General features: G+C 49.8%; 10 protein-coding genes across 10 annotated transcripts; 7 read left to right on the top strand and 3 right to left on the bottom strand.

Moving 5' to 3' along the window:
- Positions 1–829: 829 nt before the first annotated feature.
- Positions 830–2090, bottom strand: AA0111_g8125 (hypothetical protein; the record flags this gene model as incomplete). The annotated part of the gene is made up of 3 exons (XM_028654538.1): positions 830–1568; positions 1619–1976; positions 2033–2090. 3 exons carry the CDS (start codon positions 2088–2090, stop codon positions 830–832), a joined length of 1155 nt encoding a protein of 384 aa, XP_028504385.1.
- A 1888-nt stretch (positions 2091–3978) lies between these two features.
- AA0111_g8124 (hypothetical protein) lies at positions 3979–4758 on the top strand (the record flags this gene model as incomplete). The annotated part of the gene is made up of 2 exons (XM_028654537.1): positions 3979–3985; positions 4037–4758. 2 exons carry the CDS (start codon positions 3979–3981, stop codon positions 4756–4758), a joined length of 729 nt encoding a protein of 242 aa, XP_028504386.1.
- A 1173-nt stretch (positions 4759–5931) lies between these two features.
- AA0111_g8123 (hypothetical protein) lies at positions 5932–6187 on the top strand (the record flags this gene model as incomplete). The annotated part of the gene is made up of 2 exons (XM_028654536.1): positions 5932–5964; positions 6020–6187. The coding sequence occupies 2 exons, from the start codon at positions 5932–5934 to the stop codon at positions 6185–6187; spliced, it is 201 nt and encodes a 66-aa protein (XP_028504389.1).
- A 604-nt stretch (positions 6188–6791) lies between these two features.
- AA0111_g8122 (hypothetical protein) lies at positions 6792–7190 on the top strand (the record flags this gene model as incomplete). The annotated part of the gene is made up of 1 exon (XM_028654535.1): positions 6792–7190. One exon carries the CDS (start codon positions 6792–6794, stop codon positions 7188–7190), a length of 399 nt encoding a protein of 132 aa, XP_028504390.1.
- A 765-nt stretch (positions 7191–7955) lies between these two features.
- AA0111_g8121 (hypothetical protein) lies at positions 7956–9881 on the top strand (the record flags this gene model as incomplete). Its single annotated transcript, XM_028654534.1, has 2 exons — positions 7956–8207; positions 8277–9881. 2 exons carry the CDS (start codon positions 7956–7958, stop codon positions 9879–9881), a joined length of 1857 nt encoding a protein of 618 aa, XP_028504387.1.
- A 1149-nt stretch (positions 9882–11030) lies between these two features.
- AA0111_g8120 (putative aminotransferase) lies at positions 11031–12368 on the bottom strand (the record flags this gene model as incomplete). The annotated part of the gene is made up of 1 exon (XM_028654533.1): positions 11031–12368. The coding sequence occupies one exon, from the start codon at positions 12366–12368 to the stop codon at positions 11031–11033; it is 1338 nt and encodes a 445-aa protein (XP_028504388.1).
- A 1277-nt stretch (positions 12369–13645) lies between these two features.
- On the top strand, positions 13646–14923 carry AA0111_g8119 (hypothetical protein; the record flags this gene model as incomplete). Its single annotated transcript, XM_028654531.1, has 1 exon — positions 13646–14923. One exon carries the CDS (start codon positions 13646–13648, stop codon positions 14921–14923), a length of 1278 nt encoding a protein of 425 aa, XP_028504502.1.
- Positions 14924–15668: 745 nt separating this feature from the next.
- On the bottom strand, positions 15669–16546 carry AA0111_g8118 (hypothetical protein; the record flags this gene model as incomplete). Its single annotated transcript, XM_028654530.1, has 2 exons — positions 15669–15952; positions 16003–16546. 2 exons carry the CDS (start codon positions 16544–16546, stop codon positions 15669–15671), a joined length of 828 nt encoding a protein of 275 aa, XP_028504501.1.
- Positions 16547–20532: 3986 nt separating this feature from the next.
- Positions 20533–21522, top strand: AA0111_g8117 (hypothetical protein; the record flags this gene model as incomplete). The annotated part of the gene is made up of 1 exon (XM_028654529.1): positions 20533–21522. One exon carries the CDS (start codon positions 20533–20535, stop codon positions 21520–21522), a length of 990 nt encoding a protein of 329 aa, XP_028504506.1.
- A 583-nt stretch (positions 21523–22105) lies between these two features.
- AA0111_g8116 (hypothetical protein) lies at positions 22106–22201 on the top strand (the record flags this gene model as incomplete). The annotated part of the gene is made up of 1 exon (XM_028654528.1): positions 22106–22201. The coding sequence occupies one exon, from the start codon at positions 22106–22108 to the stop codon at positions 22199–22201; it is 96 nt and encodes a 31-aa protein (XP_028504505.1).
- Positions 22202–23137: the final 936 nt, after the last annotated feature.

The following is a 23137-nucleotide window of genomic DNA, read 5'->3' as shown; positions in this document are numbered from 1 at the left end:
AGTAGGCTATCTTAAGCTAGGTATATCATCGCGGGCTAGGACTTTGGGATATGCTATATGAATACGAATGATAGTATCTGGATGAGAGCCAGCAATTACAGTTGTTGCGAAAAAGCTAGGTTTTCATGAGATTTACCCCAGTCACATCACATCCTGAAGGTGTTTACCATGCTATAGTCTCTGGTATGATAATGTATGATGCAGCGTATGCCTCTAGGGTGTATTGCGGCTGGGATACAAGTTATGAGAAGGAACTTCTTCGCAGCTCGGAATCACTTACCGCTGCCATTTTGTTTGTCTCTAACTGTCTCGAACCAGACAGAGTATTTCTTATCAACCAATGCGCACTTATAGACCGTATTGCTCATCTCACCAGGTAGGACGAGGAACGGGAAAGTAATGTCATCTTGATGAGGCTGTGAAGTTAGAGTTTGTTCATCGCGTAGCCTGTTGTGTTGCTTGATCGTGTTTATGCTAATTATATTTGTAAGTCCCTTTGCTAGAGAGATCGATAATTAGACGAACTAGCGCTGGATGTTTGGGAAATTCTGAGGAAGAGGCAAGTGTAGAAATAGTGAATCGAAGTAGAGAAATGAATTCTAGGAACGGTTGGTGTTTTATATGTCCTGAACAAGCGCTAGTTACTCACTAGAAAAGGTGAGTGTGTTATAGGTAAAGATATGAATGAACTGGCAGTAAAGTGAGGTCTGGACCTACCAATGAGAAGTGTACTCAGTTAGAGTTACTCCCATATGAGAGCTAATGATGAGAAGAGACGTGGGATAGGCCAGTCTACGCAGTATGAAGTGCCAAAATTATCTTTGATTTCTCAGTCCCACCTGAGGTTGTTGATTGCTCTCCGTATGTGCTGCGCTCCCAATGCCTCACAGGCCCCAGAATTATCACATTCAGGCCTTCCAGCATGTAAATGTTTCATCTCATCGCTCCAAGAGTGGTTCTTAGTATGCCAGCTTTCTTGTCTTGCCTCGCTCTCCTTTACTAGATCCAGTAATGGTCGAGGATTGCTTCCTCCGCCATAGACCTCAGTCTTCAATGCAGTCTTGACTAATTTCTTCCAGTCCTTCCCCTCGATCTCAATATTGAATCCCATTGGGCAGTCAAGAGTGCCAGTATGTAGGTGCTGCAAAGCTGGGTTGTTGTCGCCAATTCGATATGGTTTCTTTTGACCCGTCTCTTCTAGGCGTAGCGCCTCGCGGTCGACTTCGATCAGAACTTTGTTGAAGCGTTCCACTACCGCTTTCATTACGGATACTATTGATTGCACATTCTGGATCGCTGAGTATGACTCTCGTGGACATTGATTACAGTGTATCAACTCCGAGAGCGATGTCATCGCTTTCCGTAGGGGCAAAACAACTTGAGGGAAGTGAAAGGTGACGACAGCTTGTAATTCGGTCAGGGTTAGCCACGTTGTTGTCAGACACGAACACTGCCCTGTGGTTGGTTGATCGGAGAAAGTATGGTGAGGGCCAATAGGCTGGATATCAGGTTGGATGGCAGGCGCCAGATTCCATAACAGTGGATCGACGGTTGTATCCAAAGTATACCTGCAACGGTTTCAGCATTCATCGATATCGATCCGCTGAGTCTCACATACGTATCGTTGCACCCGGATGGCACTTGGAACTGATCTTGAAGGCTGAGGTCGTGATGTTGCGGTGTAATAATCTCATTGCCTGCCGAACCGTCCGATGATTGCACATCTTGCAGAAGCGGCGGTGATAGTAGGCTGTCGAGATCTGTAAAGTCTGGCATTCCCGAGAAGTCATTCCAAATGTCGACATGTTCGTCTCGCACTACTGCAGGTATTTCCGTAGGCTCGTCCGCTTCGTCCTCCCTCATCCTCTTCCTAGGGCGACCCATCTGCTTCCGTAGCGAGTAAACACACTCGATCTTCTCTTTCTGGCAACGGACGCATCTTGGTGTATGGCCCGAACATTTCAACTTTCGTGTGCCTGGGTATAGTTGAGCGTCGCGCGGGGCAGATGGGAGCCTAGCTTGAGGTACTCACGGCACTCATCGCAAGCCGCATGGAGTTTTCCAGGTGGTTTCACATTCTGTTGTACCATTGTGCAGTGTCACAGAAATGCTTAGGCTGGAGAGGTGATAGCGCAGAAAGTGGGGATCTCGAGCAGATCAGATGTTGTTGTCGTTCCGCGTAGAGCCAGGGATGATGACTGGGTACGCCTAATCCGCCAGCTCTGCCATGCACATCCCCATAGAGAATGGTTGCGCAGGTTAGCCCCACTTGATGACGGGATACCAACGTGTTGGATTATCGACCGTCAACACATGAAATCGCAGACCCTCATTTCCTGTGAATGTTAGGTAAGCTGTTCGTTGGCGTGCTACTCCAACCTGAAACACAGCTATCCGCGGCCGTGTAGGGCCGAATGAGGTGTCTGCAGCCTTGGAAATACACGCAGTGACGGGCATGTCGCGTCAAGGTGTGCTGTCAGTAGACGAACCAAACACAACGAGAACTCGCAAGTTTAACCAAGCAGGTGCGACCGCTAGTCACTGGAGTGAGGCTGAATATGCCAGGATTCACGCGGAGCCGCCCTCATTGACCAATGCCATACTGGGTACTCTGCAGCATGTTGGAGGCTGAGTACGGATCCGAATATCGATAAGACCGTCAGATTTACCCTGGGACCCAGTGCGCTGGGTGTGGCAGGACAACCGCAATGTTTCACACAGTTGTTCACCGCTCCTGATGCCAAACCTTTGATCTCACCTGGCTTCTCAGAGACTTTGCGCAATGACGCCGGAGAATGCGGTATTGGCAATCAATCTGGAGAACGAAGGCGCATACCGCGCGCATCTGGCAATCTACGATTGATGGAAAGGGCGCAGCTGCTCCGCCTTCTTCTTACATCTCTCCCGTCTTGGGATGGCTTCTTCGTAATCACCTCCACCGGTTGGAACAATGTGCAGCTGACTAGGGTGCCCCATGTTTGATGGCGCGCGCCCTACTGGTACATGCGCACAAAAGCTGATGCCTGATGTCTAGTGGCTGCGATTTGGATGGAGGCCACAGCTAACCATGGTCGCGAGGTTTGACGATTTTGCTTTGTATGGGCAAATGCTGAATGCGACGCCTCCTAGAGGTCGGGAGCAGGCATAATCAGACTTGAGACCCCATGGAGAGGCCGCGCAGCCACATCAAAGGACGAAAATGGAGCGTGCAGTTTGGCGAGCGTGATGCCTCTTTAACCGGATCGGGGCCTAGGGCTGATGGAGGATGGCGCCGGTGGGCGAAGCTATTGGTTGGGAGCCACCGACACTGCTGCACGTTTTGTGAGTCACAGAACTCGGGCCTTTCTGGTGCCGTGCTCGCTTCCGGTTACTATTAATCCCCCACTTCCCTCGCTGCCTGAATTTCTCCTTCCCACTCATCTCAACATACCACACCACAAAGTAATACACAAGACAGTCACGAACAATGGCTGCCTTTTAACTTCCCCCGCGCCTCTCAGTCAGCTAATAGCCGGCACCTTGGATTACCCAACCATAACCACTTTCCCCACTTCAACTACAACCTCAGAGTCTTCCTTTCAGGAACCTCTGAACTCAAGTCTAGCCTCGCGCAGCTTTAGTTCGCCGTCTCCCCTCCCGTTCGACTTCACGTCGACCATCACGGCTTCCCAACAGTCATCATGGCTCTCTTCACCAGCTCCCCAAGCCTCTCGGCAACCAAATACGAGTCAACACGCATTCGCCCGTCCGCAGTCGGACTTTGTGCTCTACGAAACACCACAGGTCTCCCAACGGCCTCTGCGAGCACCGAGCGCGCCTCAGCCTGGGCATACGTTTAACAACGGCCAGCACTTTTACGCAAATTCTGCCCCGTCATCTACTACAGAATTCCAACAGCCACGGTTACGCCAACGTCCTCCGGTTCCACTGTTCCCCAGCTCTAGCAACAACACTCCCCAACTGCACAACGTCACAAACATGGCAGGTACGACGCACGCTTTTTCCGCTCTCGATCGCGAGCTCACCTTCCCCGCAGACTTGAACAGCAACAACTCCTTCGACTCGGGCGCAAGCCTGATGTCCAACTTCAACAACGGAGGCTTTTCTATGGACTCGGTGTCCGCATTCACGGCGATCAACGACCCTTCCGTTGCCGCCGGGTCTACGCGCACCGTGTCCCCCAAGGACATTTTTAACGATGCCTTTGGGTCTGCACCCCCTTCCACGGCGTTTACCAACCTTACTTCCCCTGATATTGGTGACTCCCCTTTCATCAACGACAGCTTCGAGTGCTCGCCAATGTTCAACGGCGAGCCGGTTATTTCTGACACGAGCGACTGGTTCTCCCTGTTCCCGGAGCAGGAGACCAAGATTCCTGACACTGTCTATGCACCTGCCATTTCCATGCCTATGGACCGCACTATGAGCAGCCAGTCTATGGAGCGATCCGGTTCTTCCAGCACCGGTTCTCCTCTCGTTTTGGACAACTATACTCGACGAAAGTCGTCTGTCACCAACTCACCTGCAACAAACGGCATCAGCAAGTCTCGTCGGCGCAAGGGTCCTCTGCCCAGCATCACCGTCGACCCCAGTGACAAGATTGCCTTGAAGCGGGCACGCAACACCCTTGCTGCCCGTGAGTCGCGTCAGCGGAAGTTTGACCATGTCAGCACCCTCGAGCAGCGCAACTCTGAGCTCGAAGCTGAAGTCGAAAAGTGGAAGAGCATTGCTATGGCTCATGGATACAGCGGACAGTGAATGTCGTCTCTCTCATATGGTTCCCGGTGGTCGTAAGGAGCTGGTGAAGAAACCAGCCTTGCCTTTCGGCAAAAGTTTTCCTTTCCGTGTTGTTTCCCGCGGTATTTCCTTTCGCTTCTGTCGCCTTCCGGCTCCGGCTGGGTGGTGTCTCATGCTTTGATCTTATATTGTTGTCGCCGGTGTGCAGTCTCCCCTAGTGGTTTTCGATTGACTCCGCCTGGTGTAGGTGGTAATGTGGTGTTGTTCGTTTCTGATTGATGCATTCATAGTTGTGGAGCGCTTTCGTGCTGAAGCCTCCGGGATAGTCTCCTTACATATACATGATGTTCACAAATGACTCTTTGGGAGTGATTCTTGTGATGTCCTTGACTCTTTGTGACAGTGACTCTTGTGACGTTCTATGACTCAGCCCTGCCCGACTACAGCCGCGAAGATGTGACTGTTTGTTACAATTCACTGACACGGGATGGTGTTGTGCATGTCGATGTGATGTGTATTGTTGCACAATGACATGACTTGCGATACGCTTTCTTCGATTGCTATCTTGGTGTAGTGCGCACGCCGGCCTGGTTAAGTGTTCGTGGTGATGTCCCATACAAGAACTTCGAAGGCAAAACGAGTCACTCTCGACAGCACCAGTAGATACTACAACGACATCTCCATGTATCTGAGGCCATTAATCTATCGTCAAGGCGTGTTCGCGTGTGGGCTCGCTCGCTTCCTGTGTAGTTCGTGGTGGGGCGTCTCCACATGGGATGCGATTCTTTGCAACCTCCCAACCTTTGTACATTCAGCCTTCTGCTGACGTCAATGATTATATGAAGACGTAAAACGCTTTGCTATACATGAAGCAATCAACGGCAAGATGGCCGAGTGGTCTAAGGCGCTGCGTTTAGGTTCTCCTAAGCATCTACCGCAGTCTTCACGGGCGTGGGTTCGAATCCCACTCTTGTCAACGCTTCAATTGCCCATCTTTTTTGGCTCTTTGTGGGCCATGGCTTTCTTTTTGCTTGAGGGCTGCGATGCTACATGACTCATCACTACAATCTGCAACAACACTCGCTCAGACGCTCACCAACACCTTTGTCAGCATTATGAAAAGAAATAGTCTGTAATTTCACACAACGCACATCCCCAATCCCAAACGCAGCATCAGTATATCCAACAGGCACCATGTCAGCTCAGGCAGACGACTTGCTTCTCAGCGTATGTCTCCTCCAACTCTCTCTATAACGCACTGGACACGACTAAATTTTCTCAGCTCCAGTCTTCACTCCGCAATGCGCTTGCAACGTTCGGCGCCAACAGCACTCAGTACCGTACCATCAAGCTGATAGTTGACGAGTATGAGGCTAAGCTCGCTATGGAGGGGCTTTCGATCTCTTCAAGCGAGCCACAAGAGAACGGCGAGAAGATGCAGACAGGCTAGGACGTATCCAAACGTTGGCTTTGTGTTAAACTACCCAAGCTGACGACAAGATCCTGGCGTCAGCCCTTCTTATATCATAACCACTTTCTTTGAACTCGCTACTTACACCCCCTTGGTGTAGACATGGTTCGTGACACTTGATGCCAAGCAGGTCTCAATTCGGCTAGCCTCGACCTGGTGGGCAAGGACGCTCGAACTTGATGAGGACGCTGCCTAGGTACTACCTAGGTATCGTCCCCAGAGGTCAGGAAGAGGACAAATGAATTACATCCGACGCAGCAAAACGCACATCCTCCCATTCGCCGACCATGCTGGCAAAGAGGCGCTTATGGTGTTTGACGGCACCGAAACGTGTCCCCTTCCGCCGCTTTACAGCTTTTCGTTCTATTTCACGCACGAAGCCGTCAACGCAGGGAATGTTTACCCAACTGAATTTCTAAGAGCCATTATTCAAGACACCCCATTTGTTTCCTATCCATGTCCCTTCCGGCTGGAGATATATTTCCTGCCTATGCCAGGTGCAACAGCTGAAAAATGCGACGAGGCATGCATTGCCCACTACGAAGAAGAAAAGAAAGGTCGAGGGATTTACCATCGCCAAATCATGGCGCTCAAGGCTTCCATCAGATCTGGTCGCAGTAGCAGTACCGATCGTGGACGTCTACCTGGCTTCGTGTCTAGTTACGTCGAGGACCGATCTTACGATTATCACCGGGGGCTTCTCTATAGCTACCAAGGAGCAGACTGGCGTACAGATGAGCAGCTGGTGCGCCGGACAAAATTCAATGCCATTCCGCACGCAGAGAACAGCTTGATGGCAGATGAGGTCAAGGAAGACGAATTTACACCGATCCGCGTCACTCTGCAAGCAATTAAGAAGAGCGATACGACAGGGCATGTTGGCGAATGGATGTTCTACAATGCACATGGTCCGACAGAGTGTATAACGAACGGGCCGTGGCAGGAAGCAGAAGAACGTGGGTGGACCACGTGGCAGGAGTGATCTGATGTTACTACTTGGTATGATTCTTTACACAGTCAACTTCGAGCATCTAGCGGAACACTAAACATCCCTTGAGAACAGAGTACTTCTTCCTACTACAACAAAACGTTAAGAGCTATATAGACACTTGTATTCATAGAATCTAGAAGTCTACAATGCTATTAATCTTTTCAAGTTTTCTTGTTAGGAGCTAATGTAAGCTGCAAGGTAGAGCTTATTATCACTATACCTATTTAGTTTTTACCTTGGTTGGGGTGGCAGGATAAGTGCCGCAACCTCAGAAATGGCTTCGACACTCAGATGCATGGCAATACCTTGTTGATAGATATATAAACACCGGGGTAAATAAACTTGTGAGCCGCGGCTGACTGCATACATTATGGTCGCAGCTCTAATCTAAGGACCGTTGGTCAAGCAATACTTCCCGGTATACGCGCCCGTCGTTTGCAGCGCGGAAGAACAGCCGCATGTTTGGTTGCGGTCCTCGAGCGTCGAAGAGGAAGGTGGTGGAGCCTGTCCAGGAACATGACAAGACAATGGCATGCTATGTGCCGCTGTGGATCCGCTTAAGCAGCCTTAGACTCGCTTGCTGCCTTCCGAGAAGGCAGCCACCCGTTGACCGTTGAGTCCAGATTCAATGTTCCCTGTCGAATGGGTTGGCCGTTCTCATAGAAAATTGCTCCTGCTCCTGCTATATACCATAGCTGTTGCGGTGCGCCTACGTTCGTTCGACATTCTTAGGTCACCAGTCTGATTCCCAGTACCATGGTCCAGCATACCGGTTGTGTGACATCTATCGATGCGCTCTCTACGCATGAGCCTGACTTCATCGTCATTGGTGGCGGGATTGGTGGTTTGGTCGTTGCAAACCGTCTGAGTGAAGATGCCGAGAAGAAGGTACTCTTGATCGAAGCAGGAGCCAATCGTAGAGGAGACCCCAAAATCGACACGGTTGGTATGTTATCAACGCTGTATGGAGACCCCGATTATGATTGGGACTTTATGACCGAGCCCCAGGTGAGTTACGCGTTACGATGCCACGTCGTCTGGTGAAGGATTGACCGAGACTGACAATCACCTTTGGAGACGCACGTCAATGGTCGGCAAATCCCACATCCACGAGGAAAAGTTCTCGGTGGATCTTCAGCAATCAACTTTGGTGCAACTGTATATCCGTCAAAGGCCGATTTCGAATCTTGGGAGGCACTCGGCAATGAGGGCTGGGGTGCCACCGGAGTCGCGCCATACCTTCGCAAGTTCAGTCGCTTCACAGCACCGAGTGCAGAAACAAAAGAACTCTTGAGCATAGATTATATCAATGAGGAGTTGCACGGTAAAGACGGCCCTATTCCAGTAACAATTCCGGACGTTTATGGGCCTTTCCAGGCGTCATGGGTCAAGACTCTGGATAATCTTGGCTGGTGCAATTCAGATGATCCTATCGAAGGCGAGAAGCTGGGCACATTTGCTTGTGGGCTGTCCATTGATGCAGAGACGAAGACCCGCGGCTACGCTGCGTCGGCCTACTATACCCAACAAGTTGCGGAAAGACCTAACCTGGAAGTATTGACAGAAACATTCGTCGAAAAAATACTTACCAATGTTTGGGACGGCTCCGTACAAGCGATTGGGGTAAAAGTTCGAACAAGGAGTGGGGTGCACGAGATCACGGCGAAGAAGGAAGTCATCCTCTCCGCAGGCACCATTCAATCGCCACAAGTTCTTGAGCTTTCCGGTATCGGCCAAAAGGAGCTTCTCGAGAAGCATGGAATTTCGGTGGTTCTTGACAGTCCTGGTGTCGGCGAGAACCTCCAGGACCATGCCATCTCGGCGCCTTGCTTCGAGATTGCGGATGACCAGTTCTCGGCAGATATAATGCGCGATCCAAACATCGTACAGGCCGTGCTCCAACAGTACATGTCCACCAAGACCGGGCCACTTGTTGGTATTCCGATCAGTGTGACCATGCTTCCGCTCATCGACTCTGATGGCCGCGTCAGTCACGATGAAATTGCCCAAATGGCGAGGCAGTGTGGCGAAGACAAAGATTTGCCTCTTTGGCAAAAGAGACAATATGAGCAGCTCGAGAAGCAGATATTAGGCCCGAAAGAGGCAGCTGGATATGCGATGATGCTACCACTGCAGTTGAACATCTCTGCGGGAGCCACGCAGATGAAAGAGCTACTTGCACCATCGAATCCCAAAAACTTCATCACCATAATGGCGGTCAACAACCATCCCTTCTCTCGTGGCTTCTGCCATATTCGATCTGCGGATCCGAAAGAGAAGCCGATTCTAGACCCAAAATATCTTTCTCATCCCCTGGATCTCGAGATACTTGCCCGGTATACGCAATACATCGAAACCATTGTCAAGACTGAACCCTTCGCTTCGTTGCTCAAACCTAGTGGGCGATTGCCGGACGGCAAGCGAGCCACGGATCTAGATGCGGCGAAAGATATCGTCAAAGAGCGATTGCTGAGCACCTTTCACCCCACTGGTACATGTGCCATGATGCCCAAGGAACTCAACGGTGTCGTCGATAGCAGACTGAAGGTACACGGCACAAAGAACCTGAGGATTGTAGACGCGTCGATCTTTCCAATGGAGACGTTGGGAAACATCCAGGCAACAGTGTATGCGGTGGCGGAGAAGGCAGCTGACCTTATCAAGCAGGACTGGAAGAAGTAGTAGTAATGTTCGTATGCAATTAGCTGCCTGAAATTGACAAACAGCCGCCCCCGAAACCGACAACCCGCAGTCTGATAGCCTAAGGTGGCGAGACTCAACAGGGGAGATACAGTATGTATTCGACAAATGAAAATCTCTAAATTCGAATATAAGAAGAAGTAATCGCTTTTAGATGCAATGCTTGAAGAAGCTAATTGGCTGGAGAGTCTTGGTGTCAGGCCTGGCTGATGATATATACTATCCTGCACCACGATCAGTAGTTCACTGATCATACGTACCTTTTTGGTTGCATAGCGTAGTGGTGCAGGGCTGCGTTCTGACACTGGGGACCTTGATGCGCTTGGCTTCCCCTCCTCTGAGGAATCTGAAGAACCTGAACAAAGTCCCTTAGACTATGTTCTCGATCAAGCTGACCCATGGAAGTATTCAGACGACGACCCGAAAGCTTCCCTGATGTTCTGCAAGGAGGCTCTCGACAAGTGGATCTTCAAAAACGATAACCTTTCACTGGCTGATAGGGGTAAGCGTATGGTCAGGGTCTTCAAGCGTATCATGATCCGTAGGAGCTTTGCATCCACTATTGACGGCAAGCGCATCGGTGACCCGTTGCCCGAGGTACAACATCTCACAATCGAGTGCGACTACATCCCGTTGAGCGACAATACTATGAGACCTTCTACATGGATACCTCGAGTAGTCTGGTGCGCAGAGTCTCGGGGAAAGCTGCAGTTGTATGGAACACGACATCTTACCGAAAGATGTGCCTGATCTCGTCATGGCTTGGCTTTATGTGCCTCTTGGACTACAAAGTTCCGTATCTCAAAAAGTTCCGAAACAACAACGGTGATGTGGTGACTATCTTGGGTGACCTTCACAAGGGGCAAGTGCGCACGAAAGTTGCGGAAGCCAAGCGCATCAAGGTCCCCAGTGTCAGAACGCAGCCCTGCACCACTACGCTATGCAACCAAAAAGGTACGTATGATCAGTGAACTACTGATCGTGGTGCAGGATAGTATATATCATCAGCCAGGCCTGACACCCAGCAACAACGAAGTTCGGGAAATCATAGCGAACCATTGCAATGGCTGGCCTAAGCTCCAGAATCTTTTGGGGTTGCTTGCAGAAATCGTCATTCTCTAGAAGTGAAGATCAAATACTCAACAATCCCCTGTATCTCTCCAGAAATCCCCGTACGCAGTCTGAGAACCTTTGCAACTCCTCCCAGGGTGTACCTAGGATGATGGCTACGCTACCTCGTTGAGTAATCCAGAATCCTGCTTCCATCATCTCGAGCCAGAACAGCATGCTCAGATCAAGGTCCTCATGCCGATCTCGGAAGCTTCTTAGTTCCTTCTTGCCATCATGCAAGAAATGTATACCCATGATCGTACCCAAACCCGTAACGGTCATTTTGGTTCCATGCGAAAGCTCTTGAAGACGGAGGCGAAGTTTGTCACCCATCGCATTGAAGTTGCGACAGACTTCGGGCGTGTACACATTCGCAAGGCCAGTGTATCCTGCTGTCATTCCAAGCGTATTGTTGTTGAAAGTGCCGGAATGTCCTAAAGATCCCTTCTCCCGTGGGTCATATACGCGCATAATGTCTGCTCGCCCACCGAATGCGCCAAATGTAATTCCTCCACCGAGGAACTTGCCCAAAGTCGTAATGTCTGGCTCTAACCCCTCGACTTCTTGTAGTCCACCCGGCGCCAAACGGCTTGTTTGTACTTCGTCTAGAATGAAGATTGCGCCGGCTTTCTTTGCTGATTCCTGAACTTGATGCAGGAAGTCATGAGTACCCACCAGACACGGACCTCTACCCTGCATGCCTTCAATGAGCACTGCAGCCACGTCTCCAGACTCCTCGATCTTCCTCTTCGTGTCTTCAACATCGTTGAACTCTGCAATGATCCATTCCTCTAGGTCTACACAGTTCTCGGCAGGGTGATCCTCCGGAAACGTGTAGCAACCGCCATGGTAGCCCCCTGTGAAAACTACAACCTTCCTCTTGCCGGTGAACTTCCTCGCTCCTTGAATGGCATGAAGATTTGCCTCTGTGCCTGAGTTTGTAAATCGGATAAGATCAAGCTTGTATCGCGAACATATCAGTGCGGCGTGCCTCATCTCCAGGGTAGTCGTTCCACCCAAGTTGAGACCAACGTTGTTGATAGTATCGACCAGCGCTGATTGTATGAGGGGTTGCGAGTGGCCATATAAAGCGGCAGTAAATTCGCCAACGAGATCTGTATAGGTTTGCCCATCCTCGGACGTAACTTGATACCCTTTGCCGCTCTTCAGGAATACTGGAAAAGGCGCAGTGTGAAGTACACTTCTCGTATTACCGCCTGGCAGGGCTTTGTTCGATTCCTCGTGTAGATGCGAGCTTTTAGCGTTCCGCTCTGCGTATCGTTGCTTGGCCGCTTGGAGTGCTTCACTGGTAGTAGCATATACGCTCTTTGCGTGGTCGGCCGACGCCATTGAGTTCATTCTGGGAGAGGAGAGTAAGAACAACGAACGAACAATGCTTTCGACAGGTGATGCCTAATATACTTGCAAGTTTGGCAATCCGATAGGGCCGGTATAGGCCCGTCAATCTTTCGGTTCGGGATGGAAAGTCGGAACTTTGCCGTAGGAGAATTTGCCGTAGGAGAATTTGCCGTACGATAGCCATACGCTTGTCGTGACTCGCGCCCTGGATGTCGACTCGCCCATTGGTTTCACTGAATACATTTGCAGATTGCCAGACCCTTCGATCATAGGCTTAACATTCCTGGAATGATGCGAGTGCGACAAGCTCACCTGAGCCTATGAATACTGTGGAGGATGTTCAGAACGAACCTCGACGCAGATGACTTAGAGCGCTCAATCATCATAGCGATAGAAGCCAGTAGATCTGGGTCCCTTATCAAGAGCCAATGACAACCCTATCGTGCTGCACTATGGTGATAAACGTCATGGTAGGCTGCGGAAACCCCGCGCTTGTGATAGGTAGGTATTCCGACCAGTTCCGAGCGATGCATTCCGAAATGCCGTCAAACTCTTGAAAAGCGCTCTTCCACGATCATCACCCGTCGTAGGCGATACGACCTCGGTAGGCCTAACCTTTTCTAAATGCTTCTTTCCTTTCTACTAGAAGCTGATCAGTCGTAAATGGCGGTGTTTCTTGATAGACTTCGTGATCGCTTTTCTTGGTATTGTCGGAGCCTACCTACGTAAATACCTGGGGCGCTGTCGGAAAGATGCGTACTCGATAGAAGTACCGTGCAGATGTCATGAGGATTTTTGAATCGCCGTCTCATCAAGGACAGGGTTGTTGACTTCGTGCACGACACGTCGAGGATGATGGTGTAATGGCATACGCGACACGCGCCGAGCCGACCGTTCGAAGAGGACTAGCTGTCATCTTACCCAGCCACCGAATTATCAGCTCGCGCGACAGCACGATCAGCAGCGTACTGTGCGATCGCGGAGCATATGACACAAAGAGACACTTACTCATTCGAGATACGCATATGGTTTCAAATGGGAAACTATCCCAGTACGGTTCCATGCGGCGTACATGCTACAATTGCGACATTACTAAGGTTATAGCAGTAACTACTCGCAGAAGCAGACGTAGTAAGAGCGCATACTTGGCATATGATGTCAACATGTGCATAGCTAAAAGGGCGCTGTTTGGCTTTTGGCTCAACTGAGGGGTCGCATCACATCAAGAGCGAACAACTACAAGGTTGACACCTCCAACATTCACAACCTCATTCACGATGGCTTCGCAACCTGAGCCTTACACGATCTCGATTGCAGACACCGCAATCGAGAAGCTGAAAAGAAAGTTGTCAGATGCCGACTTCCCTGATGAACTGGATACACCTGACCAGTGGCCATATGGTTCACCGCTATCGGACGTCAAGCGTCTAGCGAAGCATTGGGAAACAGGCTTCGATTGGCGAAAAGTCGAATCCAAGATCAACGAATTGCCAAATTTCCGAAAGAAAGTACAGGTTGATGGCTTTGGACAAATCGACATACACTTCGTACACAAGAGAAGCTCTAACCCAAATGCAGTGCCACTGTTATTCAGCCACGGGTGGCCAGGCTCATTCCTCGAGGTCACAAAGTTGCTTCCACTCCTGGAAAATGGCGAGAAAGAAGGCAAGCCCGCATTTCACATCGTGGCACCATCCCTGCCGAACTTCGGGTTCAGTCAGAAGATCCTCAAGCCTGGTTTTGCACTGTCGCAGTACGCTGAGACTTGCCACCGGTTAATGCAAGACCTCGGATACGAGAAGTATATCACCCAAGGCGGCGACTGGGGCTTCTACATAACCAGGTCGATGGGCATTCTCTATCCAGATAATGTTCTCGCCAGTCACATCAATATGGTGCGCGCGCACGCACCGACATTTACATCACAGCCTGTACTCGCTCTCCAGCACGCAATGACTCCCTACACAGATGCTGAATCCAAAGGCATGAAGCGCTCTGAGTGGTTTCTTACCGACGGTCAAGCGTATCGCCAGCTACAAGCTACCAAGCCGCAGACACTCTCATATGCCTTCGCAGATAGCCCTGTTGCTCTACTGGCATGGATCTACGAGAAGCTGGTTGACTGGACTGATAGCTATCAGTGGACCGACGACGAGGTTTTAACATGGGTTAGTGTCTACTGGTTCAGTACTGCAGGCCCCAATGCGCATATTAGGATCTACTATGAAGCTCAACATAACCCCACAGATCTGATCCCCAATCGAGAGCGCACGAGTCAGTGGGTTGATTGTGTGAAGCTTGGTGTCGCGCACTTTCCTAATGAGATCACTGTTGTCCCGAGATTGTGGGCGAAAACCTTAGGTATGACTCTCATGATAATGCGCATGGAACTTATACTCACGCGAACAGGCCCTCTTGTCCATGAAAGTATCAACGACAAAGGTGGCCATTTCGCTGCGCACGAGAGGCCGGATGTGATCGTTGCGGATCTGCAGAAGATGTTCGGGAAGGGCGGACCATGCTACGAGATAGTCCCTGGAAAGACTGGTTATTGATATAGATTTGTTCACCACTGTTTGTTGCACTAATCCGCTGTCGCAGTTATTTGATTGCTAGTGAATTGTCCTTTGAGAGGATAAACATGAGAGGCCACTAATGTACCTCTGCTGCGGGGTTGTTTATTATTGATATCTGCTATTCTACACAACCTCTACGGGAAGGTATAGGTAATCAGAGAGTTCGCCGCACCCAACCTTTTATTTCTGGCAATAGCCCAGCAATCTTGCTCACTGAAGCGCTCATGCTTGGCCACTGTGCATATACATCCACCTCCCCTAGTGGGCCTTGCTAGTTTCGAAACTGCTTTTGGAATGAGCACTGACCCTTTGAGTTTGCGTAGGCGATGATTGACAATATTAAAGCTGCGAACCAAGCTGCATGCCCACTCTTGCATCAATCAGCGCTAGTAGTTGGTCCTTCGACCTTGCAGCTACCTTCCCAGGCTTAGATCCGATTTAATTGTGCGCCTGTTCAACTCATTACAGACATAAGCGGACTGTTCGCTTGTGTCTGTGATGAGACATGATATGCTCCATACGATACCAGTACGATACTCAGAGCGCTCGTATCCGGTCTTGTTTAGGATGACGAAGCTGAAGAGCTGAGTTCCGTCCGGGAAACGATTTGGGGTAGCATAAATGTTTCTTTTGGTGTGAATATAGACTAAAACTGCGCCTTCATCAAAGTTGATCTTTTGCTGATTGCTCAGAGAAATGAAAACCACAACAATGTCTACTTTTCTCACTTCACAGCCGCGGGCCGTATCAGATCAGTTATTGAATCTCGGGGGCTCTCGCACCGGAAGTCTATTGCATCGAGTTGTAAATCATTGGACTTCTCGGTCGTTTCTTGCTTGACGGATTTGGCTTCGCCTCCAAGGCTCAATCGAGAACGGCTTCTAGGTGGTATCTGGTCGTGCGATGACTCCTCACTGGAAACCACCGTCGATCGCGACAAGTCCTTCTCGGCGGCCGAGCCGGACGCACTGAAGGTCAGCCAATGGATTATCAGCGCATCCCAACATACTGCAGAATGTTAGTTTCAATGTAACAGATGTGCGGGAAAGAAAGCCTACCATCGACTAGGCAGATTGTAAGACAGATCATACCCAGTTCCTCGCCATCTGTCAAGACGAACTGGATCATGTTCGCCGCCATTGGAATTTCGATCAACAGTGAGCCGATGATGCTCTTCCATAATAGCGTCCTAATGTTCTTTCGAGCCGGGGTATCATTCCCACTATCGACTGTATTTCCTTCTTTGTTCGGTTTTATCTTGAAGATTTTGGAGAGAGCAGATACACCGGGTATCTGTACGATAGGACAAAGCAGGTAAAAGAAGACGGCTGTCAAAACCGCATCTGTGAAGAAGTTTACGACCGTGAACGGTATTGACACGGCACCGCGAATGCCAAAGTGGCACCGACCGTCTGACGCACGTAACTCGACGACGTGGTTGCAGTATGCATTGATGGCGACTGAGCTGTACGTAATGATTATCATGGCCATGCAACCAAGGTATAGCTTGTCTTTCCGCCTGTTGAAGAAGGGTGCGCGGACGACGTGGATGCGTTCGACCAGAAAGACATAGCTACCATCGTTAACAGTGATCCGTATCATCGACAGTACATACTCACATGATAGCTTTGATGAACGTATAGAAGATCAAACAAACCCATGTGCCTGCAAGACACATCCCATACGTGTATAATCCTTGCCCTGCTACCAGAACAGCTGAACAGGTGATGAACATCAACACCAGAACGTATAACATAAGAACAAGCGTTGACATAAGGCTGCGCTTAACCACGATGCTCCGTCTGAGTTTTGCCCATCGCAGCCCTGTAGTCTGTGTTAGAACATGATTGCAAGCTTGGTGTGGATTCCTTGATGTGGAGCACATGCAAAAGGTATGTCGTCTTATTCAGATGTTCATACAGTATAGGAGGTGCACTTACCTAGCAACAACGACAACACCATCATGCATACCAACGAAATAATCGTGAAGATGGACCTATCCCGCGGAAGCTCGCCATTGTTGATGAACAGGTTCGAATTCCGAAGGTCCTCTCCCCGCATATGCAAAGGAAAACCTTGAGCAGTAAGAGACTGCATCAAGAGGAGACCAACGAACCACATCCCAGTAAAAACCTGGGGCTGTAGCAAAAACGAATCGCGCACGTACGTAAAAAGTGAAATGAGATAGATACATCATACGATTGGGGACCCTTGGGTCCTTAACTGGACCCTTTCCCCCACATGACATCTGTTGCGGTCCAGCAACAGGATTTTTTTCTTGCGTAAACTCCGGAAAGTATGTTACCAAGCCTCGATCGACCGGTAGTTGCTAGGTATTGTGGCGTGGAGGCGATCGTTTTGTGAGGCTGATTGGGTTCGCGCTAGTCACCGCGGAGATGAAGCCGGCTGGCTGGCAGTGTTGCGAATGCGAGATTCCTAGTAGCAGATCCACGTGCGCTCCGTTGCTCCCGTCTCCTGCAGCTGTTGAGCGCGTTTTACTCCAATATCTCCGTCAGGGACAGGCACGGCATTGAAGACCGATTCGGTTTTTGTTTTTTTGTTCGTGACGAGACTCATGGCTCGCTGGCACTCCCAAAGTGATGCGACATTTAACCGCTTAAACTTCACGCTCCCACGCTGAAATCCTGATGGCCATCTTTGATGATGAGCATCAAAATCTAGAATGTCTAACTTGATCCCGTTGTCTCGGAGCCAAGCTCGCCCGTAAAGAGACTACGGCAGTCCGCCAAACGCCACCACGCACTTCCCTTGGCTTCTGAAGTACACCCGATTCTAGAAGCTTTGCCGATGTCGGGATTGCGTCTTCTATTTTCTTCTCTGTCATCACGCTCCATACTGAAGATTAGCAACTCCAACCTACGGCAGAACATCTGTCTCTCGAGGAACATGAAGAGACGATCGGCAAAATCTTCCAGACTCTTGCTTTGCGATGCAAGAGAGAGTTGGCGAAGATAGGTAGTGCGAAGATTTAGCGGAAACAGTCAATCTGACCATTGCAATATGGTCATCCCTACTGTTTTCACCAAGTAAACCAAGACAGTCGGTTTCGGAAATTTATAAATAGCTCTGAAGGGCTCTCGAACGCAACATTTGTGTCCACTTCTATTCACACACTTGTATTCCAAGTTGTGTTAGCGAGGGATACATCGCGAGCCGCGACTGTGGCGATTGTAGTGACGTATAGTTGATCCAGATTAACTCACTAAATCGTCTCTGAGATAGCCGTACAGCGATAGTATTCTTTAGCTTTTACTAATACTCAAAAGGAAATTTTCGCCGCGGATATTCATCCCATTCCAGCAGCCTATAGGCAAGCTGAGAAGCTCCGCACACCTGCCCAGTGTCTTACTTTATAACTCAGACACCCCATCTACACCAAATAACTAAACTAAACCTAGAGAATTTGCAGCGATGCATTCCAGACATGAATACCTACCTCTCAGATGTTCCTCGAGTGTGACTAGGAAGTCGAACGGACCAATCTCAGTCCAAAACTTTCCCAAAGAACAAGCAGACACAGAGTCAAGGAGTCAGCATTTTTCTAAACAGTTGACCCCATTGTCAAGTTCAGGTTCGTAACAATTCTCAGGTGCACCGAGCCAGTCGTCTTTGTGACCCTGCAGCAGCAGAAGGTTCGTGCTAAGCTCTATGCTAAGTAACTAGCCTTTTGAGTCTTCAAATACAGAGTGGTCATCCAGAGGCATATGGACAGACCGCCGATGCAGGATGATGTCGACGTCGGCCTCCGTGAGCGTGACAATATCTTCAAGCTTGCGTTGCCGAGCGGTGGGTTGTTTCAAAGCTCATAGTCTCAGGTGTCTAGATGTATGACTTACTAACCTACATTTGGTCAGGCTCTCGCTTATCATCGGGTATCATATCCAGGACATGGCAGATGTCTTCCTCTCTCTCTCCATTTTTCAGGACAGTGGAGTGTTGATGGGGCACGCCGATGATTCAACTCGAATTCGTTGCATGATGGATTATCAGTGAAATCGAAATAACTGACGCGTCGTAAAATTGATGCCGTGGCATGTAGGCATCGACGCGTCTCCGACCATCGACGCTCATTCTGACATCCGCATATAGCCGCTCGGTTGCTGGGTGTACCAAGATCTTAGAGAGAAGTGAAGTCTCTCCTAATATTCGTGAAGAGGGAGGTACAGTACGTCGATAACTCCTTGGTGTCTATCAGGAAGGTGTGTGGTGACTAACACATCCGACTACTAAGGCCTTCAACTCACTCAGAAGCCTGTTGAACGCCTTGAGCGAGCCCTGTCCCCATCCAGATTACAGCAGTCTTCAGCTTCTCTCTCGTCAAGTTTGTGCGTATTTACGCGGCTGCGCCGTAGGGGAGAATAGTCAGATGTCATGGGTAAGCACCGTGGCTGGACGCCCCAGACAGGAGGTCACGGATCCTACCTATTGTTGCGGCGCTGCACTAGAACAGATGCGGACGCGACAGCAACAATGTTTTATGACTTGGGTGTCAGCTCCTTACCACGAGTTGTCACCGCACTCAACCATCGGATAGTTGAACGCACAGCGTCGAAAGACTGAAGCAAAGTTCTTGATCAATAGGATAAGCCTAAAAGCTTGCGAGAAGCATTTCCGTTGCACCCAGGACCAGCCCGACGACTAGCATCGCACGCCTCTTGCACATAAAGCTGCACGAAAGCCATGAACTCTGTGTTACATAGTAAGCTTGAGAAAATGCAATTGCTATGCAAGGTGCGCATATACAGGTATACGGAATACGATTAGCGGCACGCGATGTACGATGGAAGGGTCTTTTTGTCGACAGTGCTTAAGGGCGCCAGGTATTTTGACTCGGCCGAACCCTTTTGCGGAGAAGATGCGATAAATCAATAGAGTGCTAAATGGTCAAACGGCCCAGGGCTCAGGTGAGCCACCTCTTGTCTACGATGGCTAGCACAAAAGTACGAGAGAGGGGTAGATAAGCTTTTCAGTAGTGCCGAGTGTGCCGGTCTTGGCACGGGCTGCTATTTTCAGCTCAACTGACACCTGGGCACTACCTAGGCAGCGCGCTTCCAACAGTCTCATGTGTAGGCGCCAACGTCCCTCTCCGACGGTCCAGAAAAACCAATTGACCCTTCAAGATGTGGGTATCGGAACAAAGAAATGCGCATGTCCCCTGGCAACAACCAGGTACGTGGAGATTCTAGATGGTTAGTCTGCACCGGCCACACGCCAGGCTAGCTTATATGAACCTAGTACTTGCGGTACAGTGGGCGGATCCACATGTCCCTTGCCAGAACCTCGGATCCTCCAAGCCCTGACGGTACGATCGGATGCTTTGCGACGACTCCTATAAGGTGTCAGGCGTCGCCCCGCTGATGGATGGAGGGGACGACGAGCGTACTGCCGTTGCCGTTGCTGCTTCTTCACCTACCACACCTTACTCACCACCGTCGCTCTTTCATGCTTTGTTTACGTATTTTTGTGTCTCTGTACCAACGACCACTTGTCTCTCCTTGCCTTGTTTCTTGAAGCGGTTTTCTCGTCATACACTCTTCTTTTTGTAATAATCAGTTCACGACTTCAAAATGAAACTTTCCCATCTTCTTCATTTCCTTGTGCCTTTGGCTAGTGCGCGAGCTTTACCATACCACCATCAGATACCCATCACCGAAGAAAGCGCCACCGAGGACCTCACAAGCGCGAAAGAGATCGATCTAGATGCCACTCCTAGCATCGGCGTCCACTTCACAACAACACAGGCAGTAGTGGCTGCGCGATATCCGAATGGAACAACAATCGACGTGGTACAGATTCCTGGAGACGCTGGATACACAGACCTAATGTCGCGGTGGATGTTCCGATATTCAGATTACGAAATCCTAAGGAACCGGAACGACAGCGTTGTACTAGCTGCATTTATCTCGAGAGTTCACACGACCATCGAAGCTCAGCTTAAAATTCCTGTCAAACAGATCACGCCAGCTGTCGTCTTCCCACTTGGCAGGGCCCAGCAAACTCTATTCCAAAGCGCTTTATTACTTACGGGCTTCACACCGTCCAAATCTTCCAAGGAAGGCTCCGTCATATACCCGGAATCATACGCTACTCACGCAGCTCTGGTACACGCCTCGTGTACTCATCAAACGCTGCAAGAACAACACCAAAACGTTCTCGTTATCGCTTTCGACGACAGCTCTTTCAGCGCGAGCATGCATCAAACATCTTGCGATAGAAAATCTTCACAGCCACAACCACGCATGATCGGTTACGTCGCCCGCTCAGATCTTGGTTGGTGGAATCTTCCCGTCTACGAAGCGCCGCGAGCCAAGTTCTGGTCGAAGCTACAGGAAGCTGTCATTGACGCTATCAGTGGGCTGGGGAAGCCACCAGGCAGGATAGTGCTATCGGGTAGCCATGGCGGGGACAGAGAGTTCAAAGGCAAGATTGAGGAGGCCCTTTGGGCGGAGTTGGAGGTGGATGTTAGGACGCTGCTTGGAAGCTCTCAAGAGGCGGAGAACGAATGGCTGGCAGCAAGGGGTGCGGCAGAGCTTGGGACGGCCACATACACGCAGTAGCTGTCTTGAGGTCAAGACTGCAGAGAAGTGCCACAGGGCGGTAACTCACCGAGCTCGGGCAAAAGTACTTGTTGCGCAAAAAGATACCCAAAATATTCATTACTACAAACAAATGTCAAATCACTATATCCAACTAGAAAGTGCATATCGCAGTCCATGTGTTATGTCAATTCTAACGTGTATGATCTGTTTTGCTTTTTTCGCGACATACACCACCGTGTAGACGCCATGTATTCCATGGCTACACATTTTCTTTTCTTTATGTACAAACAACAATCTATCTGTAGCTACGTATTCTCTGATATACAAACAATATTGCGGCTACGTTTGTACTGTTAAGCGTACCTAACGCACTGTTGTTTCTCGCAATCTTTATTGCAGACTCTTTTGATTCCATTTCTTTTACTTAACGTATGTCTAGTCATCTAAGAAGTGAGTGTAGGCGTGCGCGAGCGTTTGTTTGCTTTAGCACAGACTGTCATCTCTGCCCACCCACTCTTACGCGTGCGTTGACGAAAATCTCTACTCTTACTCTCACTCCTCATATCGATTCGTGACTTGCCAGCTTCGAGGATACACTGTCATGACGGGCAAGGGCAAGCAACCGGCAAAGAAGCGCAAGGGGCGTACAGAGCGTAGGTATAAGAACAAGGGATATGAGAACAAGAAAAAGGTGTGAGAAGGACTAGGACTGCCGGCCCAGTCCGCGTACAATCAATAGAGACAGGATGAGGGCATGGCGAAACGATGGTGGGACACGTTCGAACGAGACTTCCTGCAGACAGACCTTTTTGAAGCCGGCTCCAAGGGCGCCGATTTTGCAGACGTTTACGAGCAGATCACAGTGGGTGAGCGTCTCGGTGCGGGCATGTTCTCACAGCTAGACGCGGAAAAAAAAAGTACACCACTTCGCTCCAATGGCACGCATGGTTGTTATATAACCTGGCGCATCAGAACATTACTTATCGAGACGGTTGCTTCTTTCAGAATGGCTCTAGCAAAATCGCGAACTACAAAGCAATGTGGGATCAGATTAAGGAAGAGTTGGGGGATAGAGGCCGGACAGCAAGGTCGAAGACACAGCACAAGTCACCCAAGGCCAAGAGTGACGTAGCCATCAAAGAGCACGTCGATACGAGCTGGACCCGAACACTGGTGTAGTTGTGGTATGGTGGATGAACCAGCTAGAAGAATTTGAGACAGCAGACATTCCTGATGAGATTCGCGTCCATGGATTCTGTGGCTACGCTGACGATTAAGGCGACAGCGAGCAACAAAGCGAAAGAAACAAATATCAGATTAAAACATTTAACTAGAGATTGTGTGTTGTAGTCTACATATTATGTTAGTTCTGGAGTGTATATTTTGTTTTGTGTACAGATGGTGAGGCGGGTGACGGAGGGCTGTTCACATGCTCAGGCACGCGTCGTGTTAGCGCGGCGGTTGCGTCAGTGCTCTGGACGATGATGGGAAATATACCGCCCTAGAACAATAAGGAAGCGTCCTCAGGCTACCACCTTGTCCAAGCCAGCTGTCGTCTTCACAGATACACGTGAGGGGACAGAAGACACACTAGCATCATGATATGATGTGATTCTTCCACGACTGCTTCTCT

Source organism: Alternaria arborescens (genome assembly GCF_004154835.1).
Source record: "Alternaria arborescens strain FERA 675 chromosome Unknown contig_19, whole genome shotgun sequence".
In the NCBI taxonomy this organism is placed as follows: domain Eukaryota; kingdom Fungi; phylum Ascomycota; class Dothideomycetes; order Pleosporales; family Pleosporaceae; genus Alternaria; species Alternaria arborescens.
The sequence above is the reverse complement of the archived record's forward strand: the minus strand, read 5'-3'. Positions and strand labels throughout refer to the sequence as shown.